Genomic DNA, 17638 nt, shown 5'->3' on the forward strand with positions numbered 1-17638 from the left:
GCTAAATCTCCTGAGAGTCTTAAATTTTAATAATGTCTTCTTTGGCAGATTGAAAAATAGCTTTAGTATTCAGGAGATTTCGTAAATAGTCTTCTATCACTGCTGTGTGTGCTTTGCTTCATTCACTAATGTAGAAGAAATTATAAAGAGCCCTTCTCTGAATAACAGTTCATTGCTCAAAGCATAAAAAATGTGAAATAATTTGACAGTATGTTTTAAAAAAACATCATAACATCAGAGCAAAACTGAATTCCTGTGCATTTTTAAGAGCTCAAAATTATAGTTGTGGGTGTTTTCAGGGCCTGCCCTAGCATTTTAGGGGCCCTAAACAGATTTTCAAAATGGGTCCCCCCCCCTACCTTCAAGTACACCTATAAATTGTGCAAATAAACAAGTCTATTTATTTTAAAGCGTAATGCTTAAAAATGCAAAACTATCAACTGTAGTTTATCAGAACAGGTATAAATAATTACCAAATTAAGGTATGGTACAGAACACTTGCTATAAATAGTGGCATATGGTATTTGCCCCCTGGTTTATAATAAAACAGTATATAATCGAATAAGTGGGCTATTGTGGCGGAACTTAACTACATCGCTGGCAGCGGGAAAAAAATCACCTTCCCGGTTAAGCCTGGCCAATACCTGGATGGGAGACCTCCTGGAGAAAACTAAGGTTGCTGCTGGAGGAGGTATTAGGGAGGCCAGCAGGGGGTGCTCACCCTGCAGTCTGTGTGGGTCCTAATGCCCCAGTATAGTGATGGGGACACTATACTGTAAAAAGGCACCGTCCTTCGGATGAGGCATTAAACCGAGGTCCTGACTCTCTGTGGTCAATAAAAATCCCAGGGCACTTCTCGTAAGGAGTAGGGGTGTAACCCAGGTGTCCTGGCCAAATTCCCCCCATTGGCCCTTACTAATCATGGCCTCCTAATAATTCTCATCAATGAATTGGCTCTATAACTGTACTCTCTCCTCTCCACCAATAGCTGGTGTGTGGTGAGCTTACTGGCACACTATGGCTGCCATCGCATCATCCTGGTGGATGCTGCACACTGGTGGTGCTTGAGGAGAGTCCCCTGTGTAAAGCGATTTGAGTGTAGTGTCAGAAAAAGCACTGAATAAATATAACATTCATTCATTCATTCATTCACCTGATATGTCACATAATGGTACCTTTTCACTGTTGTTTTTAAGTGCAGAGAGCGGCTTTAGAGAGAGCGGTCTCTTCAGGTCCAGGAAACGTGTTACCACGACCCTCATTCTGCTGGTCCGTGAGATGCCGAGCCGCTAGAAGAAGCCGCCAACCACACGTTTCATACTGGGAAAGGCATGCGTGCGCCCATCCACCCCTTCTCTGCACTGCCTAACCTTTAGTGATCATGATGAAAATGCCACATTTATTTAGTGTTATCACAGCCACAACACTTTATTTAGACCTTTTATTAAATTTTTACTTAAAATAAGTGACTTTCTGATGGCGTGTACTGTATGTCTTGGCTTACATAGATCGATAAAGGGAAAATACTGAAATAGGCAAAAGGTGGACTCAAACCCAGATGGCCCACACAACTATCCAGTTGTCTTGCTAATGTCACCACATCAGATCTTAGGCTGAGGGAGGTCAAAGTCACATACTTATCTCTCCATGTCTTTTCTTCAAAGCGTATGCAATATTTTTAATAGTTTGGACAGGTTCCATCAGACTATTGTCATGCATATAGATGGTCTGTGTGCCCAGTGCTATTTTTACTTATTGCAAATAATTATACTATACTGAACCAGTGGTAGGGAGGCCCCTGGTGGCAGCGGGGGCCCTATGCAGCCGCATATGTCGTTTATTAGGCAGGGCCGGCTCTGGGTTTTTGTATTATAATGATGCTCTTAATTGGTTTGAGACTTCGAAAACTGCACAAGTACAATTTTATAATAAATTATGCTTATTATAATATGAATTATTTATTGGTGACACTGGAGCTAGTTTTCACACGTTTTACTCCAGTAAATGTTTCAAATTTTTTAAAGTAAATTTCTGCATGTGCACTTACCTTACAGTCTACGAAAAAGCTATAAGCTTTACCATTTCCCCTGTCATTGCCCAGGAAGAAAGATACAGTTCATTGAACACACGCTGACCTTGTCAAAATAGCACTGTCACACAATATGGGTTTGTCACAATGGGAACCTGTCATTCAATAGCCTATAATAGGTTTTTCTGCTATATTTAAACTAGGGCTGTCAATCGATTACTATTTTTAATTGAATTAATTACATGACATGCTGAAAGTCCCACAAAATAAAGCTAATTTGAATAAATAATGTGTAATAACCAAATATTTATAAATATAATATATATAATACATATATAAAAAGGATTTAAATTCAGTTTGAAATAAATTGCATTACTGTAGCAGCAGATGAATAAAGCAGTGATTAGACAATACAAAAAGTGGCTTAAGAACTCAATATATTGTTTGTTTTGTTCTCATATCATTGAACATGCCTACAGTTAACAGCAATCTGTTTTGCATTGAGTTCCTCAATGTGACGTCATTTCTCACATTCTGGCGTTCTGTCTGCGTTACTTTTAATCAGGGGCGGACTGGGAAGAAAATTCGGCCCGGGATTTTACATAGAAACTGGCCCAAAAGTTGTTGAGCGGGGTGGGGGGGCGGTTGCTGTCCTTTTCTGCATATCGCTGCCCCTTCTGTATATCGCTGCGCCGTTTTGTGGAACGTTCTGCATAACGCGGCGGCCCGTGCGGCCCCATTTTGCAGCCGGCCCACAGGGAAAAGTCCCGGTTCTCCCAATGGCCAGTCCGCCACTGCTTTTAATTGCCGCTCTTTGTACATGTGCATGCCACAGACGGACACGTTTGGAACGTCTAACTTAGCATCATAAACTCTGCATTGTTAGACACTATGTCAAGTTAGAAGTAGTGTAAACTTTGAAAATTGTGTCTCAAGATTACTGTATTATGTTGTGCTTCCTCCTAAGTGAGTGGTTCTTATTCTGTGGTTGCGCTGCTTGTTTAAGGCGTGTTGCCACCTATTGACATGGCTCATAAAAACAGATGTACTTCAAGATTAAATTGCTCGTGGTAGGAATTTTTTTTTACTTTTATTCCAGAATTTACGCATGCAAAAAAATCTTTTAAAAAAAAATCTTAAAAAATAAAAATAAAAAAAATAAAAATCTCTTCTCATAGTCAGCATATGCTTTCTTAACCTCAATGTTTAGAGCTGTTCTGCTGTTCTATACAGTATATCACCTTCATGTTTGATGCAGATTTGAAGACTTTGTCTTCAATCAGAGCTGATTGAAACACGTCAGTCTACATTGTCTGTTTTAAGCCAGGCAATTTGGTCTTTACACAGGAGTTATTTGAGCAGTTAATGAGCTGTCGCCAGACTGAGCGTTTAAGAGGATAATGAATATTCATGAGACATGTGCAGAAGCGTGGAACACAAACACTGATTCACTCATGTATGACACCATGAAAACTTGTGACAAATGGGAGGAGAACAGGTGAGATCTTTGTCTCACCAGTGAAATGGAAATGATGGATGTGAGCAGAGAGGTGTGCGGTAAAAATACTTTGGGGGTTTGTTCTTTTGGGAGTTATACACCTCTCAAAATTCTTAACCTGCTAAGACGTTAAACAGATTGCAAGTTTTTCACTGAGAGTACTCACATACTCACATTTGGGGTCTGGACATTTTCAAAACTCCTGACCCTAAGTATTAAAATTTGGCCTCGTCCTGCACCATTTGTGCTACATGAATGATACATCAAATTGAATGACTTGTCGGGGATAGGTGTGCTATTTATTTTTTTAAGCGATCTGACTGGCCATTTTCACCTGCCACAAAAAGGCGGGCAAAAAAACTAAAAAAAAACTAAAACATCTCATAGACTTACATTAAAGGAGGGATGCTAGTCAGATCATAGAAACTTAGGGGTGATCTTTTTTTACTTGGGCCACTAGATATCCACCTACGGCAAAAACCCAGAACATCCTTGCAACCACACAGCAATGCCACACAGCAAAACCTTTCATAGTAGAGCACCACTTACATTTTCTTCAGAAATTGTAAAAATCATTATTATAAAATCATTACAGCAACTGCTGTTGCTGTTTCCCATTTTCTCCTCATCCAGTAACTGCCAACTACCCAAATCTTTGAACAGAAAAGCTCCCACAGTGATCCAGGAAGTTCAAATCTAACAAAATGGTTTTAAGGAACTATGTTAAGTGGCTTCAGCCAGACTTCGGTGTGGCTGCAGGGCCATTATTCAGTACCATGGTATTTGTGGTAATGCCACAGGGCTCTAATCTTTTTCTAGTTGTATCACTCTTCTCTTTCTCTACGCTCTGCTACTTCCCCTCTGACCTCATAATCCTTTTTATAGAACTGACTCTTTCTATAGTACTTTTTTCTTTTTTTAGATTAAAATGATGTTATTTTACTATATTCTGACATTAATATTTTGGAACTTACAGCAATAATGTGGCAGAACCATGGTACAATGCTGGTTTAAAGATAGTGATGCCATGGGTCTGAATGGATACCATAGCCTAAATGTCCAAAAAATGGTAATGCCATGGCACTTTTTTGAAAGTGATTAGTCTAATGGCTTAATAGTTTAAACAAAAAGTACACTGGCATTGGCTGAATCAGACAGCTTCTTCAGATTATGACAGTATTCTTTGAAAGACATTTTAAAAAGGCTTACACTACACTAAAGGCGATGCAACTGCTCCCATTTTAATTAATAAAGCTGTCTACACTGCAAGTGTGCAATCTCGGAAATGCGGTTGCAATCGAGTATTTGTTTTATTTTTATTTTTTTTTATGAACCTACAGCACAATACATAAGAGTGGATCTTCTGTCTGACCTGTTACTCGTCTGAGGCCACAGCACTCTGATGATCCGATCTGCTGTAGTGCGTACTGTTAAAGGCTATTGAAAAGGTCATCTATACGGACACATTATTACTGTTATTCTGAGATTATTAAGAGATTTTAAATTTGTTTTATTGAATTATTTTATTTTCATTATAAAATTTCCACCTTTTTTTCTCGAAAAGCAGAAGGACACCTTTAGATTTGGGAACAAAAAAGGCAGGGGCTCGAGCCTCCTTTATCCCCTCTGTGCATGCCACTGCAGTAAATCCTGTTTTACTTAGATGTACAGTACATTATGTCACATTTCTAAATAAAAATGGGTTGTGATTTTTGTTTCAGATTGACTTTGCAAACGTCATGTCAAGGTTCCAAGCTTCAGTCAAACTACATTAGTTGAAGTAAAATAAAGAAAAGTGTTTCATAAAGTATATAATTCAGCTTAAAGTACAGTTATTACAGGTTTAACAGTCATAGTTCATGATTTGCTCTACACACCTTGATCAAGCACAAGACAGATTGAGGCTTTTTTGTGCATATTTGAGGACAAAATGATTTAACTGAAAAAAGAAAAATATTGAATTAAAACATTTAATTTTACTCAGTGTTGTTTTTAATTAAAAAGCACTAGTCAAGTAAAACTAATGACACAATGTTTTTAATTAAATCAACAAATAGATGAATACATATTTTCCAGGTAATGTTAGTGAAAGGGGATTTATTGCTGTTGTTTTAATAAATTCCTTTTCACCAACATTACCTGGAATATATATATATATATATATATATATATATATATATATATATATATATATATATATATATATATATATATATATATATATATATATATATATATATATATATATATATTAAGTGTATTTAGGAGTGTTTTTGTTAGTTGGTGTGGAGCCCACATTATTTTCCTAATATCAACCACACATGCATATTATTGTAACAACAGCTGCTTAACACTGATTAGAGGTAACTAATTGAATAAACATATGGGAATAAAATGTGGGAGGCCCTACATTGTTTCAGAACGATACCATGGTATTACTTAACTGAGCATATTCAGTAGAGAAGTGTTTCGGGCTTGTAAAAAATCCCGTGCACAAAAACAACTGATAAGGCACCATGTTGTTTTCATTCAGGTCAGTGCGGTTCCCTCATTTCCATGGTTAAGGAGTTTGGGAATTGAGTGGTTTTATAGACTACTCTGTTTTAATGGCAGCATGCTGCCATGCACAGCATTTACTTTCCCTTAGAGTATGTCAAAGAAACACTATGTTATGTTTGAAAAATGCTGAGTCTTTTCTGTCAGTTACAATATGTGTCAAAGAAGTTATTGCAAAGTAAACGTATAGAGTAGTCTTAGCTTTCTTTGGTGTGCAGTAGTGCTCCAACTAACAACACCTTTTATATTTTGATAATCGATGATCTGACCATTACTTGTACTGTTGAAGATGATATTCCACACATTGTGCAAATTTGCTATAAAACAAAAGCATCAAAATATGCTAAAATTGTGTGAAAAAAAAAAAAAAAAAGAATAGTTCACCCAAAAATTTAAATTCTGTTATCATTTATTCACCAACATGTTGTTTGACTTTTTGTCTTCTGCAGAACACAAAAGAAATTAATATAATATAATCTTGGCTGAATTAAATACGATGCCAGTACATAAGGACTCACTTTAACGCTTAAAAATGCATCCAAAAATGTCATAATAGTGCGTAATGCGTCATGTATAAAGTCTTCTGAAGTTGATCGATCAATTTGTATGTCGCGTATTTTGGCCAATGTGATGCCTATTGTCCTGTATTTTACTGGAGAGATGCAACATTTTTAACATTTACATTTTTCAGTCTTATGATGTGCCGATTAAGTAATTGAATTATTAATTAATAATTAATAATATGAATTAATTCATTAATAATTCATTAATTAAATAATTAATGAATTAATAATTACTGAGAAAAACCCCAAATAAAGATAATTTAGTACAACATAATTTTATATAAATATGATCATTTAATTACATTACATTGTTATGAGAGCACACAAGTAAAGCATTGATTTGACAATACAAATATTGGCTTTAGAAGTCTATTCATTGTACAAAGCACATTATGTCAGCAGCCTGGGAAACCTGGAGTAATCTTTTTCATATAATCAGTGATGAGCGTGATTTAGAGATTGCATTTTTCCCTCTAACATTACATTTTTGCTCCACTGTTGGCTAGGTTTAGGTTTGGGGTTTGGGTTTGGGTTGGGGGTACAGTTTATTAAATATACATTCCTCTTCACTGTATTACAGCCCGTACAGCTGAAAACAACTCGCTTCTCAACTCGCCTTTGGCGCCTCTCCGTGGACTTTTCAAGCCTAACAACACTTATCGCATCGGTCACTGGGGGCAGTGTTTTATATTTCTGTAAGCAAAGACTGATTTTAGCCAAAGAAAAGTCAACCTACTGTCAACCTACTGTCTGATTGCAACTATAGTCAAGGCCAAAGGTGTTGTTGCACATTGTGCCTTACAGCCTTTAGATGTGACTACTGTATCTTCACAATATGGCATGCCTGTCTTAACCCATTGCTTAAATATACCTTTGCCATGACTGTGCATTCATTAATTATACAACGAAACATTACCCTTATCCAGTGTGGTGAGTAAACAACCTCTAAAATTCAGCTCTCAAACTTTTGGTCATCTCTAAACCTTTGACCCCTCTGAAGTGTTGCGCTCTTTAGTTCCCAAAGGCACACTTGTGCTGAAACTGCAGGAAAGTGTCAATATAAGTGACAGGTGCTCTTTGAGTAACACGACCAAGGACTGTGCATTGGCAGCATGTATGTCATCATCATCGTTAAGGTGATGCACCTGCTCTGGCTGCATCACACAGTCACTTCCAGGACAGCTCTCCTTTAATTGCCGTCTAAATGATTGATGGATCACAGTCTAAGGAAGAGGCTGTGAGAGCGTTACAGGCACTGCGGATAAATTAAAAATGGACGCCCCCGTTGTAAACACTGGCAAATGCTGATAATTGGCTCTAAATTAGATGCGCAGACAGCAGTATTGACAGAGCTGCGATTTTGATGCATCATTGTTGTGGAAGCGGCCCATAATGCAATGAATACCAACTTCAGAAGGCTTTATATTCTTTTCTCTGTATGTATAAGGATGTTTCTTCAAATTTGGGACTTTCTTATTTATGTATGTATGTATGTATTCATTTCTTACATACAATGTCCAACAATGAGATTAACTTGTGTCTTTTTTTCTTTCTTTTCTTTTCTTTTTTTTTTTCTGAAGGTCATGACAATTCCCACCACAGTGTCACTTCCAGCACATCTCAAATTCTGTTCTGTGTTTAAACAAATTCAGTGGTGGAAATTATGCTGATGTAAATCTTTTTCGTTTTTGAAATAAAATGGCCACCTCCTTTGTTTTGCTAAGGCTAATTTAACAGCTAACATTTATCTATCCTAAATACACACAACTAAATGATATTTTCACACTTTTTGCTTAATTTGGAAAAACTAATGATGCCCAGTTAAAATATTCTGCTAACAAATAACCAGTATTGATCTTTAGTTTCTTTCTAGACATCACTTGTCTCAAATTTCATCTCAAGCATGCTTGTCACTAAAACTTTGTTGACTTGGTTAACAATGACATTAACTTAATTTTTTAAGTTACATTTTTTAATGACATTAAGAAAATAGGGGGAAAATTGTTTCATGAGTGTCGTAATTTTATTACGATTGTTTGGGACAGTCGTAGTAAAAGTCGTAATAAAAAAATAATGATAGATATCATTTTCACACAATAAATATTAAAATTGTTTATGTTTATTTCACTCTTTGCTTAGATTACCATAGTTTTCAAATTTTAACAATTTGTATTTTTAGAATGGACATAAAGACATTTAAAAAGTACTAAAAATAACTGACCTTAAAAATGTTCCAATTCAATTTTAATAAGACCTTTGTGCACAGGGGTGTTGTTAGTTGTTATGGTGTGCTGTCTTGCTATGTCAGAAAAAAAAAAAAAAAAGAAAAAGAAAAAAAAGATGTATGGAGAAAATTTAACTTTGTAAAATTATGAAATTATGCAATTAATCATGATACAAAATGTGTATTGACTGACTGCACTAGTATACAGTATATATATATATATATATATATATGAGAGATGAAAGGGATTTGTTTTCTTTCTTTCAGTTATTTGACATGTCTAATTTTTAGGTTAAAATATTGGTCAGTGTGATCTAACCCTTACAATTAGGTTGTTTAATTGAAGTCAGAAATATTATTTAACATGTCTGAATCAACCTGATTATGTTAGGTTAGATCAGGTAGTAATATATCCTGAAGGTACTGTACAATTGTACCACTTTTTACAGTATGGACACATGCAGATTGGTCGATAAAAAAATAAAACTAAAAATGACATTTAAGACATTTAAAAGTTTTACACACTTTACATTACAAAACAGAGTCAAATAATGTGACTAAAGAATAATATTCAGTCAGTTTCTTTTTTTATTATTATTATTATTTTTTTTTTTTTTTTTCAGTCATAGGGAATGACCCACCATCATATTCATACCTAAATGCACCAAAAGCCACAAAACTTAGGTTTACATTTCTTGGGGTCTTAGACCAAGTGAAATTACTTGTAGCTTGAGCACCAATAATGTAATACACATGTAGAAATAACTTAAGACAAAGCCTGACGTCAGACTGGAAAAACATGCGCTCTGACGCATCCACCGGCGAGCGCTTCTCAAACGCGTCTCTTCAGGCGAGAGTGAGGAGGCGAGGGATGCGTCAGAGCGGAGAAAAAGTGCGCTCGTAAAGAGAAGAATCAAACCCCGGGAACGGCACAGACGGTGGCGGAGATACAGACTCAACACACCGCCGACATCACACGCGACGCGTTTGGGACATTTTTGCAAGATCATTCTAGTGATTGTGGGGAATTACAGCTATTTTTGAAGTCAATCTGAGTTATACTTCACGATACACAACAAGGACCCTTCGACAGGCTATTAATAAAGAGATTTGTGACAGTTCTCAGTGATCAGCGCTGTTACACAAGTGCGTAAAACAGATCTGTTGGAGAGAATGGTGCCGCAACCCGCGATCGCGCGTCACTCGAGTTAGATCCACGCAACAGCCACAGACAAACTGGAATTTTCGGCATCTCTTGCGATGGGGGGGTGAAAGCTCTATTTATAAAGTGTACTATTTCACTAAAATTGTCATCTCCAAATGTTGAGAATAGGACGGAATCCTTCATATTATCCGCGGAATCTGTGAAAGAAAAGCGCAGCGGTGTTTTTGTTGGGTTTTGTATGGCAAGAGGATGGAAATGTGGCGTGTGTGCTGAAGCCAGTCAGGATGCTGATGCTGAGAGTTGCGTGGGCTCTGGCGGGAGCGGCGATCTGCTGTTTCCTCATTATCCTCATCCACTCGCGCTTCTTAAGAGACGGTAAATGTGTTTCTTTAATCATACTGAATATGGAGGGTGATTTGATGGAGGACTTTGCAGATTTAATCTCTGTGATGGTTGTTTTTTAAAATGCGCAATTATATCATACTTTTACTTTAAAATAGATAATGCATTTAGTGATAAAAAAAAAAAATAAAAATAAAAAAAAGGAAGGAAGAAAAAAAAAGTCAACCCATTAAGAGGGTTTTGTTTTGAACCCATATAGGGTAAGATTTATCAGATACGGTTCATGCAAACCTGGCTGTACTCATATTTGTGGGTGGATTTTTTTTTTTTTTTTTTTTTTTAATTATTAGTATTATTTTCTTTTTTTCAAAAGAGGTGAAATGCGTTATGGATGTGGCATCAAATCAGATGAACATGGTGCTGTTCTATGAGTTGAGTGATTTATGATTGTGTTCTTCAATAGATGGCACTACAGTCTGTCTTAAGGGTAGCTGAGGTTAAAAAGTGATTATTCAATCTCCCATTATATCTTGTATGAAGCAGAATTTGATAACACTACCTAAAGCCTATATGGATAATGCTCTAAAAATATATTCAGAATGCTTTATAATACACTTTATAATGCATTATATCTTTTCATAAATAATTCTATCCACAATTATATGCTAAATTACAATAGTTTGTGTATTCATGGTTACACCTTTAAAACGCATAGTAAATTAAAACCCATAACACATGATATAACATATGAAACAGGGTGCTGATCGTGTTTTTAAAATGTTACAGTCACATATAATAGCCATATAAGGTATAATTTTGAATTGATAAGTATTAAATGTTGTAAAGTGTCATATAATATGCATTATCACAGTGGTTACAGTAATTCACAGGAACATATTGGATTTTGAGGTGTATTATGCAGCAGTTGAAATGCATTACAGTGCATTAAGAATACCTTAATAGTGCAAGATTAAAAACTTTTTATAAAGATATTTTAATGCATTATAAAGGTATAATAGTGCCTTGTAATACACACTGTAATACATTATAAATGTTCGCAAATAATTTTATCAACAGTGATAACACATTATGATGCTTATCTATTTCTGGTTGCACCTTTAAAGAGTCTAATGCATAAAAAACACATGATAGCACTTGAATTTTGGTGTTGACCAAGTGTTTTAATGCATTATATACTCCTTTACACTGTAAAGATATTTTGCGAGGGAACTTAGAACTTTGTACTTCATGTGGCAGTAACAATTATATATATATACACCGATCAGCCACAATATTAAACCCACCTTCCTAATATTGTGTAGGTCCCCCTCGTGCTGCCAAAACCGCACCAACCCACATCTCAGAATAGCATGAGATGATATTCTTCTCACCACAATTGTACTGAGCGGTTATCTGAGTTACCGTAGATTTCGTCAGTTAAAAACAGTCTGGTCATACAGAGATACTCAAATAAGCCCGTCTGGCACCAACTATCATGCCATGCTCCAAATCACTGAGATCACATTTTTCCCCACTCTGATGGTTGATGTGAATATTAACTGAAGCTCCTGACCCATATCTGCATGATTTTATGCACTGCACTGCTGCCACACAATTGGCTGATTAGATAATCGCATGGATGATTGTTGGTGCCAGACGGGCTGGTTTGAGTATTTCTGTAACTGCTGATCTCCTGGGATTTTCACACACAACAGTCTCTAGAATTTACTCAGAATGGTGCCAAAAACAAAAATCATCCAGTGAGGGGCAGTTATGTGGATGGAAATGCCTTGTTGATGAGAGAGGTCAATGGAGAATGGCCAGACTGGTTTAAACTGACAAAGTCTATGGTAACTCAGATAACCCCTCTGTACAATTGAGGTGAGAAGAATATCATCTCAGAATGCTATTCTGAGATGCGGGTTGGTGCTGTTTTGGTGGCACAAGGGGGACCTACACAATATTAGGCAGGAGGTTTTAATGTTGTGGCTGATCGGTGTATATTGTTATTATTATTATTATTTACTTATCACAAAAGGTTTGAACATAGGTAGTTGACACATAACCTCAATATTTTAGGGTACATTTTATATAAATGTATCTGGAAAAGTGTTTATATAACTCTTTGCCATTTTTTCACTTTCTTTCCAACTTTTAAACATCTTTTTTAATTCAAACGTTCATTTTAAAAGGCCATGCAGTGTGGCAAATGCATTTTTTTAAATTACTTTTACTCCATGTAATCTCTCAATTATGAGGTCATAATGAGGTCATAAAAGCTGTAAGCATACTAATTATGAATGAAATAGCAAAATGCTGTTTAAAATAGTTTGAGATGGAGACATTTCATGTCAAATACCCATCTAATATTGATTTTATAATGTTACAACTTACAGCTCGCATGTTAGGTAGGTATAGGTATATATGTATTTTAGATCAAACATACTTTTTAAAACAGAAGCAGCATTGCAGAGAATGCATAATGCAGGGGTAACGTGTCAACATGAATGCTGAAAGGTGAGAAATGAGAGCCAAACAGACAAGTCAGCTAGATACTACTGCTTCACCTTTCCACACTGACACAGTAGATATAGGATGTCCTTTTCAGCTGACAACTAACCTGGCTTCTGTGTGTGCCTTAAGGGAAGACAAGAGCACTTTGTTTATAGATGAGACAGAAGGTCAGCTGGTTTCTCTTCTTAGCTGTGGAGATTGGAGCATGTTTTCAACCCTCTCCTGTGCTCCTCATGTAAATATTAAGATCAGTCTGAGGCTGATCTGAAAAAAACAAAACAAAAAAAAAAACATTCAAGGTAAAAAGGAAATTCATAGTGATGATCAAACAAACACATGGCTAAACAAATAAAGGAAGAAAACATATTGATCTTATGTAATATCTTATAATCTGTCACATACAATAATTTTTTTTTTTGTTCTTTTGTGAATAAAGGACCTGCAAACCCTTAAAGAAATAGTTTACCCCAAAATGCAAATTCTGTCATAATTTACTCATCCTCATGACCCCATATACTGTAATGCATGTATGTTGAACACACAAGGAGACTTTTTATGCAGCTATTTTCCCTACAATAGCAGTTCATAGTAACAATGTCTGTCAAGCTAAAAAAAATAGGAAACAACAAAAATGCCATAAATATATCATAAAAGTAGTCAGTTTTGTTCTCAATTATTAAAAATCTGCACATGCCAGACGTGCAAAATATCCAGTGAATAACAACTCAAGTTTTGGTTTGTTGCTTACGCAAAACTACCATATGGCTTCAGAAAACTTGGAATAAAAAGCACAGTATCGGTTGAATTTAATTTAATTGAATTTAATTTTGTCCTTTTATGTTTATAAATTATTTGGAAAGAAATGAAGGTGAGTAAATAATGACATTTTTGGGTGAACGTTTCCTTTACAATTTCCACTCATGAGAAGTATTTATTCGTACTTTCATAGTCATCACGTATTTTCATTGCTGTCAGTCGACAGATAATTAACAATAAGTTGCGTAGAATGGAGGTCAGGAAATGTGTTGGGTCTTGCACATTATATTTAGACAATGTAATTTCAGGTCTGCAAATTTTCAATTCATGTTTGAGCATTCTTGTCCATTCATGTTGATGCATTGTGGTTTATAGTATGGGCTTAGTTCTGTGCTAAGAAGAAAACATCAAAGGGATGTGTTTATTGAAACCTCTGCTGAAGTAAATGAGGCACGGATGTGAGAGCACATTTGCTTTGGCTGCCCAAGGTCGTTGCTCACACTAGAAGAAGAGGTCATTTATACTAACATGCACTGAATAAAACCCACTGACCACAGAAATAATGCAGAACAGCTCAGTGAGTAAATTTTCCAACAGTCCTTCAAAAAAAAAAGAAAGTCTTGAAGTGGCCCTCAAATGGCTCAGTCTTTTTTTTTTTTTTTTCCCCTTCAAATGGGAATCAACAGCATTTTTTATTGCTGTTGAAAAACGCTGGTGGACCGACATACTTTGTATGATACTGTACAAGTGTGACACTATATTGAAGCAATAAGGTATGTGGGAAACAGTTACATCGTGAGTCATGTCTAAAGGGTATTGTCGCCTCAAGTGCCTATTGCTTTAATAAACCATTACTACATAACCAAATATTAATAAAGCGTTGATGTGCAACAAAAATAACAATTCATATCATAGCATGACTGGCACACTGTATTGACAAATCAGCATCCAGGACTGGAATTTATTATGTTTTATAAATGGACATACATTAAACACCTATATGACGAACAATATAACAAATATATAGCTTTAACTCTTCTCCGATTATTAAATCGAATAACTTATCCATTTAGTTACACATCTATACTCAGACACTTAAAATACAACAATTTATAGCAATAATAAATAAAATAACTGGTCATATTGTGTCTAAAATGTCAGTTACATTGCACACTGAAAAAAATTATGAGTTTATTTAAAATAACCTTATGTTGAATTTGCTTAAAAAGTGTGATGCAAAAATGCTACAGATAAATTTTAAGTCAACTTAGCTGGAAAACCTTTGTTAGATATCCATAAATGTATGAGATCATTCAACTTAATTTACTTAAAAAATTAAGTCACACCGAAAGATTTAGCAAATAATGGCGAGTTGTTTCAAAGTAATGTTAAAGCTTAACTTAACTAGAAAACCTATATATATATATATATATATATATATATACAGGTGCATCTCAATAAATTAGAATGTCGTGGAAAAGTTCATTTATTTCAGTAATTCAACTCAAATTGTGAAACTTGTGTATTAAATAAATTCAATGCACACAGACTGAAGTAGTTTAAGTCTTTGGTTCTTTTAATTGTGATGATTTTGGCTCACATTTAACAAAAACCCACCAATTCACTATCTCAAAAAATTAGAATACATCATAAGACCAATAAAAAAAAACATTTTTAGTGAATTGTTGGCCTTCTGGAAAGTATGTTCATTTACTGTATATGTACTCAATACTTGGTAGGGGCTCCTTTTGCTTTAATTACTGCCTCAATTCGGCGTGGCATGGAGGTGATCAGTTTGTGGCACTGCTGAGGTGGTATGGAAGCCCAGGTTTCTTTGACAGTGGCCTTCAGCTCATCTGCATTTTTTGGTCTCTTGTTTCTCATTTTCCTCTTGACAATACCCCATAGATTCTCTATGGGGTTCAGGTCTGGTGAGTTTGCTGGCCAGTCAAGCACACCAACACCATGGTCATTTAACCAACTTTTGGTGCTTTTGGCAGTGTGGGCAGGTGCCAAATCCTGCTGGAAAATGAAATCAGCATCTTTAAAAAGCTGGTCAGCAGAAGGAAGCATGAAGTGCTCCAAAATTTCTTGGTAAACGGGTGCAGTGACTTTGGTTTTCAAAAAACACAATGGACCAACACCAGCAGATGACATTGCACCCCAAATCATCACAGACTGTGGAAACTTAACACTGGACTTCAAGCAACTTGGGCTATGAGCTTCTCCACCCTTCCTCCAGACTCTAGGACCTTGGTTTCCAAATGAAATACAAAACTTGCTCTCATCTGAAAAGAGGACTTTGGACCACTGGGCAACAGTCCAGTTCTTCTTCTCCTTAGCCCAGGTAAGACGCCTCTGACGTTGTCTGTGGTTCAGGACAAATTCCTTGACATGTCTGTGTGTGGAGGTTCTTGATGCCTTGACCCCAGCCTCAGTCCATTCCTTGTGAAGTTCACCCAAATTCTTGAATCGATTTTGCTTGACAATCCTCATAAGGCTGCGGTTCTCTCGGTTGGTTGTGCATCTTTTTCTTCCACACTTTTTCCTTCCACTCAACTTTCTGTTAACATGCTTGGATACAGCACTCTGTGAACAGCCAGCTTCTTTGGCAATGAATGTTTGTGGCTTACCCTCCTTGTGAAGGGTGTCAATGATTGTCTTCTGGACAACTGTCAGATCAGCAGATTATGTAGCCTAGTGAACCAAACTGAGAGACCATTTTGAAGGCTCAGGAAACCTTTGCAGGTGTTTTGAGTTGATTAGCTGATTGGCATGTCACCATATTCTAATTTTTTGAGATAGTGAATTGGTGGGTTTTTGTTCAATGTGAGCCAAAATCATCACAATTAAAAGAACCAAAGACTTAAACTACTTCAGTCTGTGTGCATTGAATTTATTTAATACACAAGTTTCACAATTTGAGTTGAATTACTGAAATAAATGAACTTTTCCACGACATTCTAATTTATTGAGATGCACCTGTATATACACACACCAATCAGCCACGACATTAAAACCACCTGCCTAATATTGTGTAGGTCCCCCTCGTGCCGCCAAAACAGCGCCAACCCGCATCTCAGAATAGCATGAGATGATATTCTTCTCACCACAATTGTACAGAGTGGTTATCTGAGTTACCATAGACTTTGTCAGTTCAAACCAGTCTGGCCATTCTCTGTTGACCTCTCTTTACTCTTTTACTTTTTGAATTTACTCCGAATGGTGCCAAAAACAAAAAACATCCTGTGAGCAGCAGTTCTGTGGACGGAAATGCCTTGTTGATGAGAGAGGTCAACAGAGAATGGCCAGACTGGTTCACACTGAACCTACAAATATACTGGTCTTCTCCTTGCAATCAAATAAACACCACAAAGACAATTAAAACATTAACGTGTTCTTTATTTTTTAAATTACAGCAATGTGCAACATGAGCATTATGGGAAATGTCTCAAAGATAAATGACAAGATATTACAGTATTTAAAAAAGTACATTTACTTGTTTTATTCCACTGCCACCCTCCTGAATAATGCATTTCCAACATCACAGGGTTAGTTCACCCAAAAATGAAAATCCTCTCATGATTTACTTACCTTTAAGCCATCCCAGATGTGTATGACTTTCCTTCTTCAGCAGAACCGAAGTGAAGATTTTTATAAGCAGATTTCAGCTCAGTTTGTCCATACAATGTAAGTAAATGGGTGTCATCAGGCTGCTGGCTGTTTGATGGTCCAAAAGTCATATTTAGGCAGCATAAAAGTAATCCACAAGACTCCAGTTGATCAATTAATGTCTTCTGAAGCAAATCGATAGGGTTGTGTAAAAAATAAATTGATAATTAAAACTTTATTGAGGCACTTACAATGGAAGTGAATGGGGCCAATTTTTAAACATTAAAATACTTACTGAGAGAAGAATCCTTTATTTTTGGTCACACATTATACATACATTTTTTGCAGTGAAATTTATTTGTTTTCACATATCACAGCT

General features: G+C 36.1%; 1 protein-coding gene across 2 annotated transcripts in view; it reads left to right on the forward strand.

Moving 5' to 3' along the window:
- The window catches only part of tafa5a (TAFA chemokine like family member 5a), a 278672-nt gene that overhangs the window by 79950 nt on the left and 181084 nt on the right, over positions 1-17638 (forward strand). The window contains exon 1 of one of the 2 annotated variants that reach the window (XM_051691663.1): positions 9763-10410. The exons of the other annotated variant lie outside the window; for it this stretch is intronic. Coding sequence (XP_051547623.1) covers positions 10320-10410 — 91 coding nt within the window. The 5' untranslated portion in view covers positions 9763-10319. Of the gene's footprint in view, positions 1-9762; positions 10411-17638 lie in introns of those variants that run through there. 2 annotated transcript variants of the gene reach the window in all.

Source organism: Myxocyprinus asiaticus, chromosome 47, assembly GCF_019703515.2.
Source record: "Myxocyprinus asiaticus isolate MX2 ecotype Aquarium Trade chromosome 47, UBuf_Myxa_2, whole genome shotgun sequence".
Lineage (NCBI taxonomy): Eukaryota > Metazoa > Chordata > Actinopteri > Cypriniformes > Catostomidae > Myxocyprinus > Myxocyprinus asiaticus.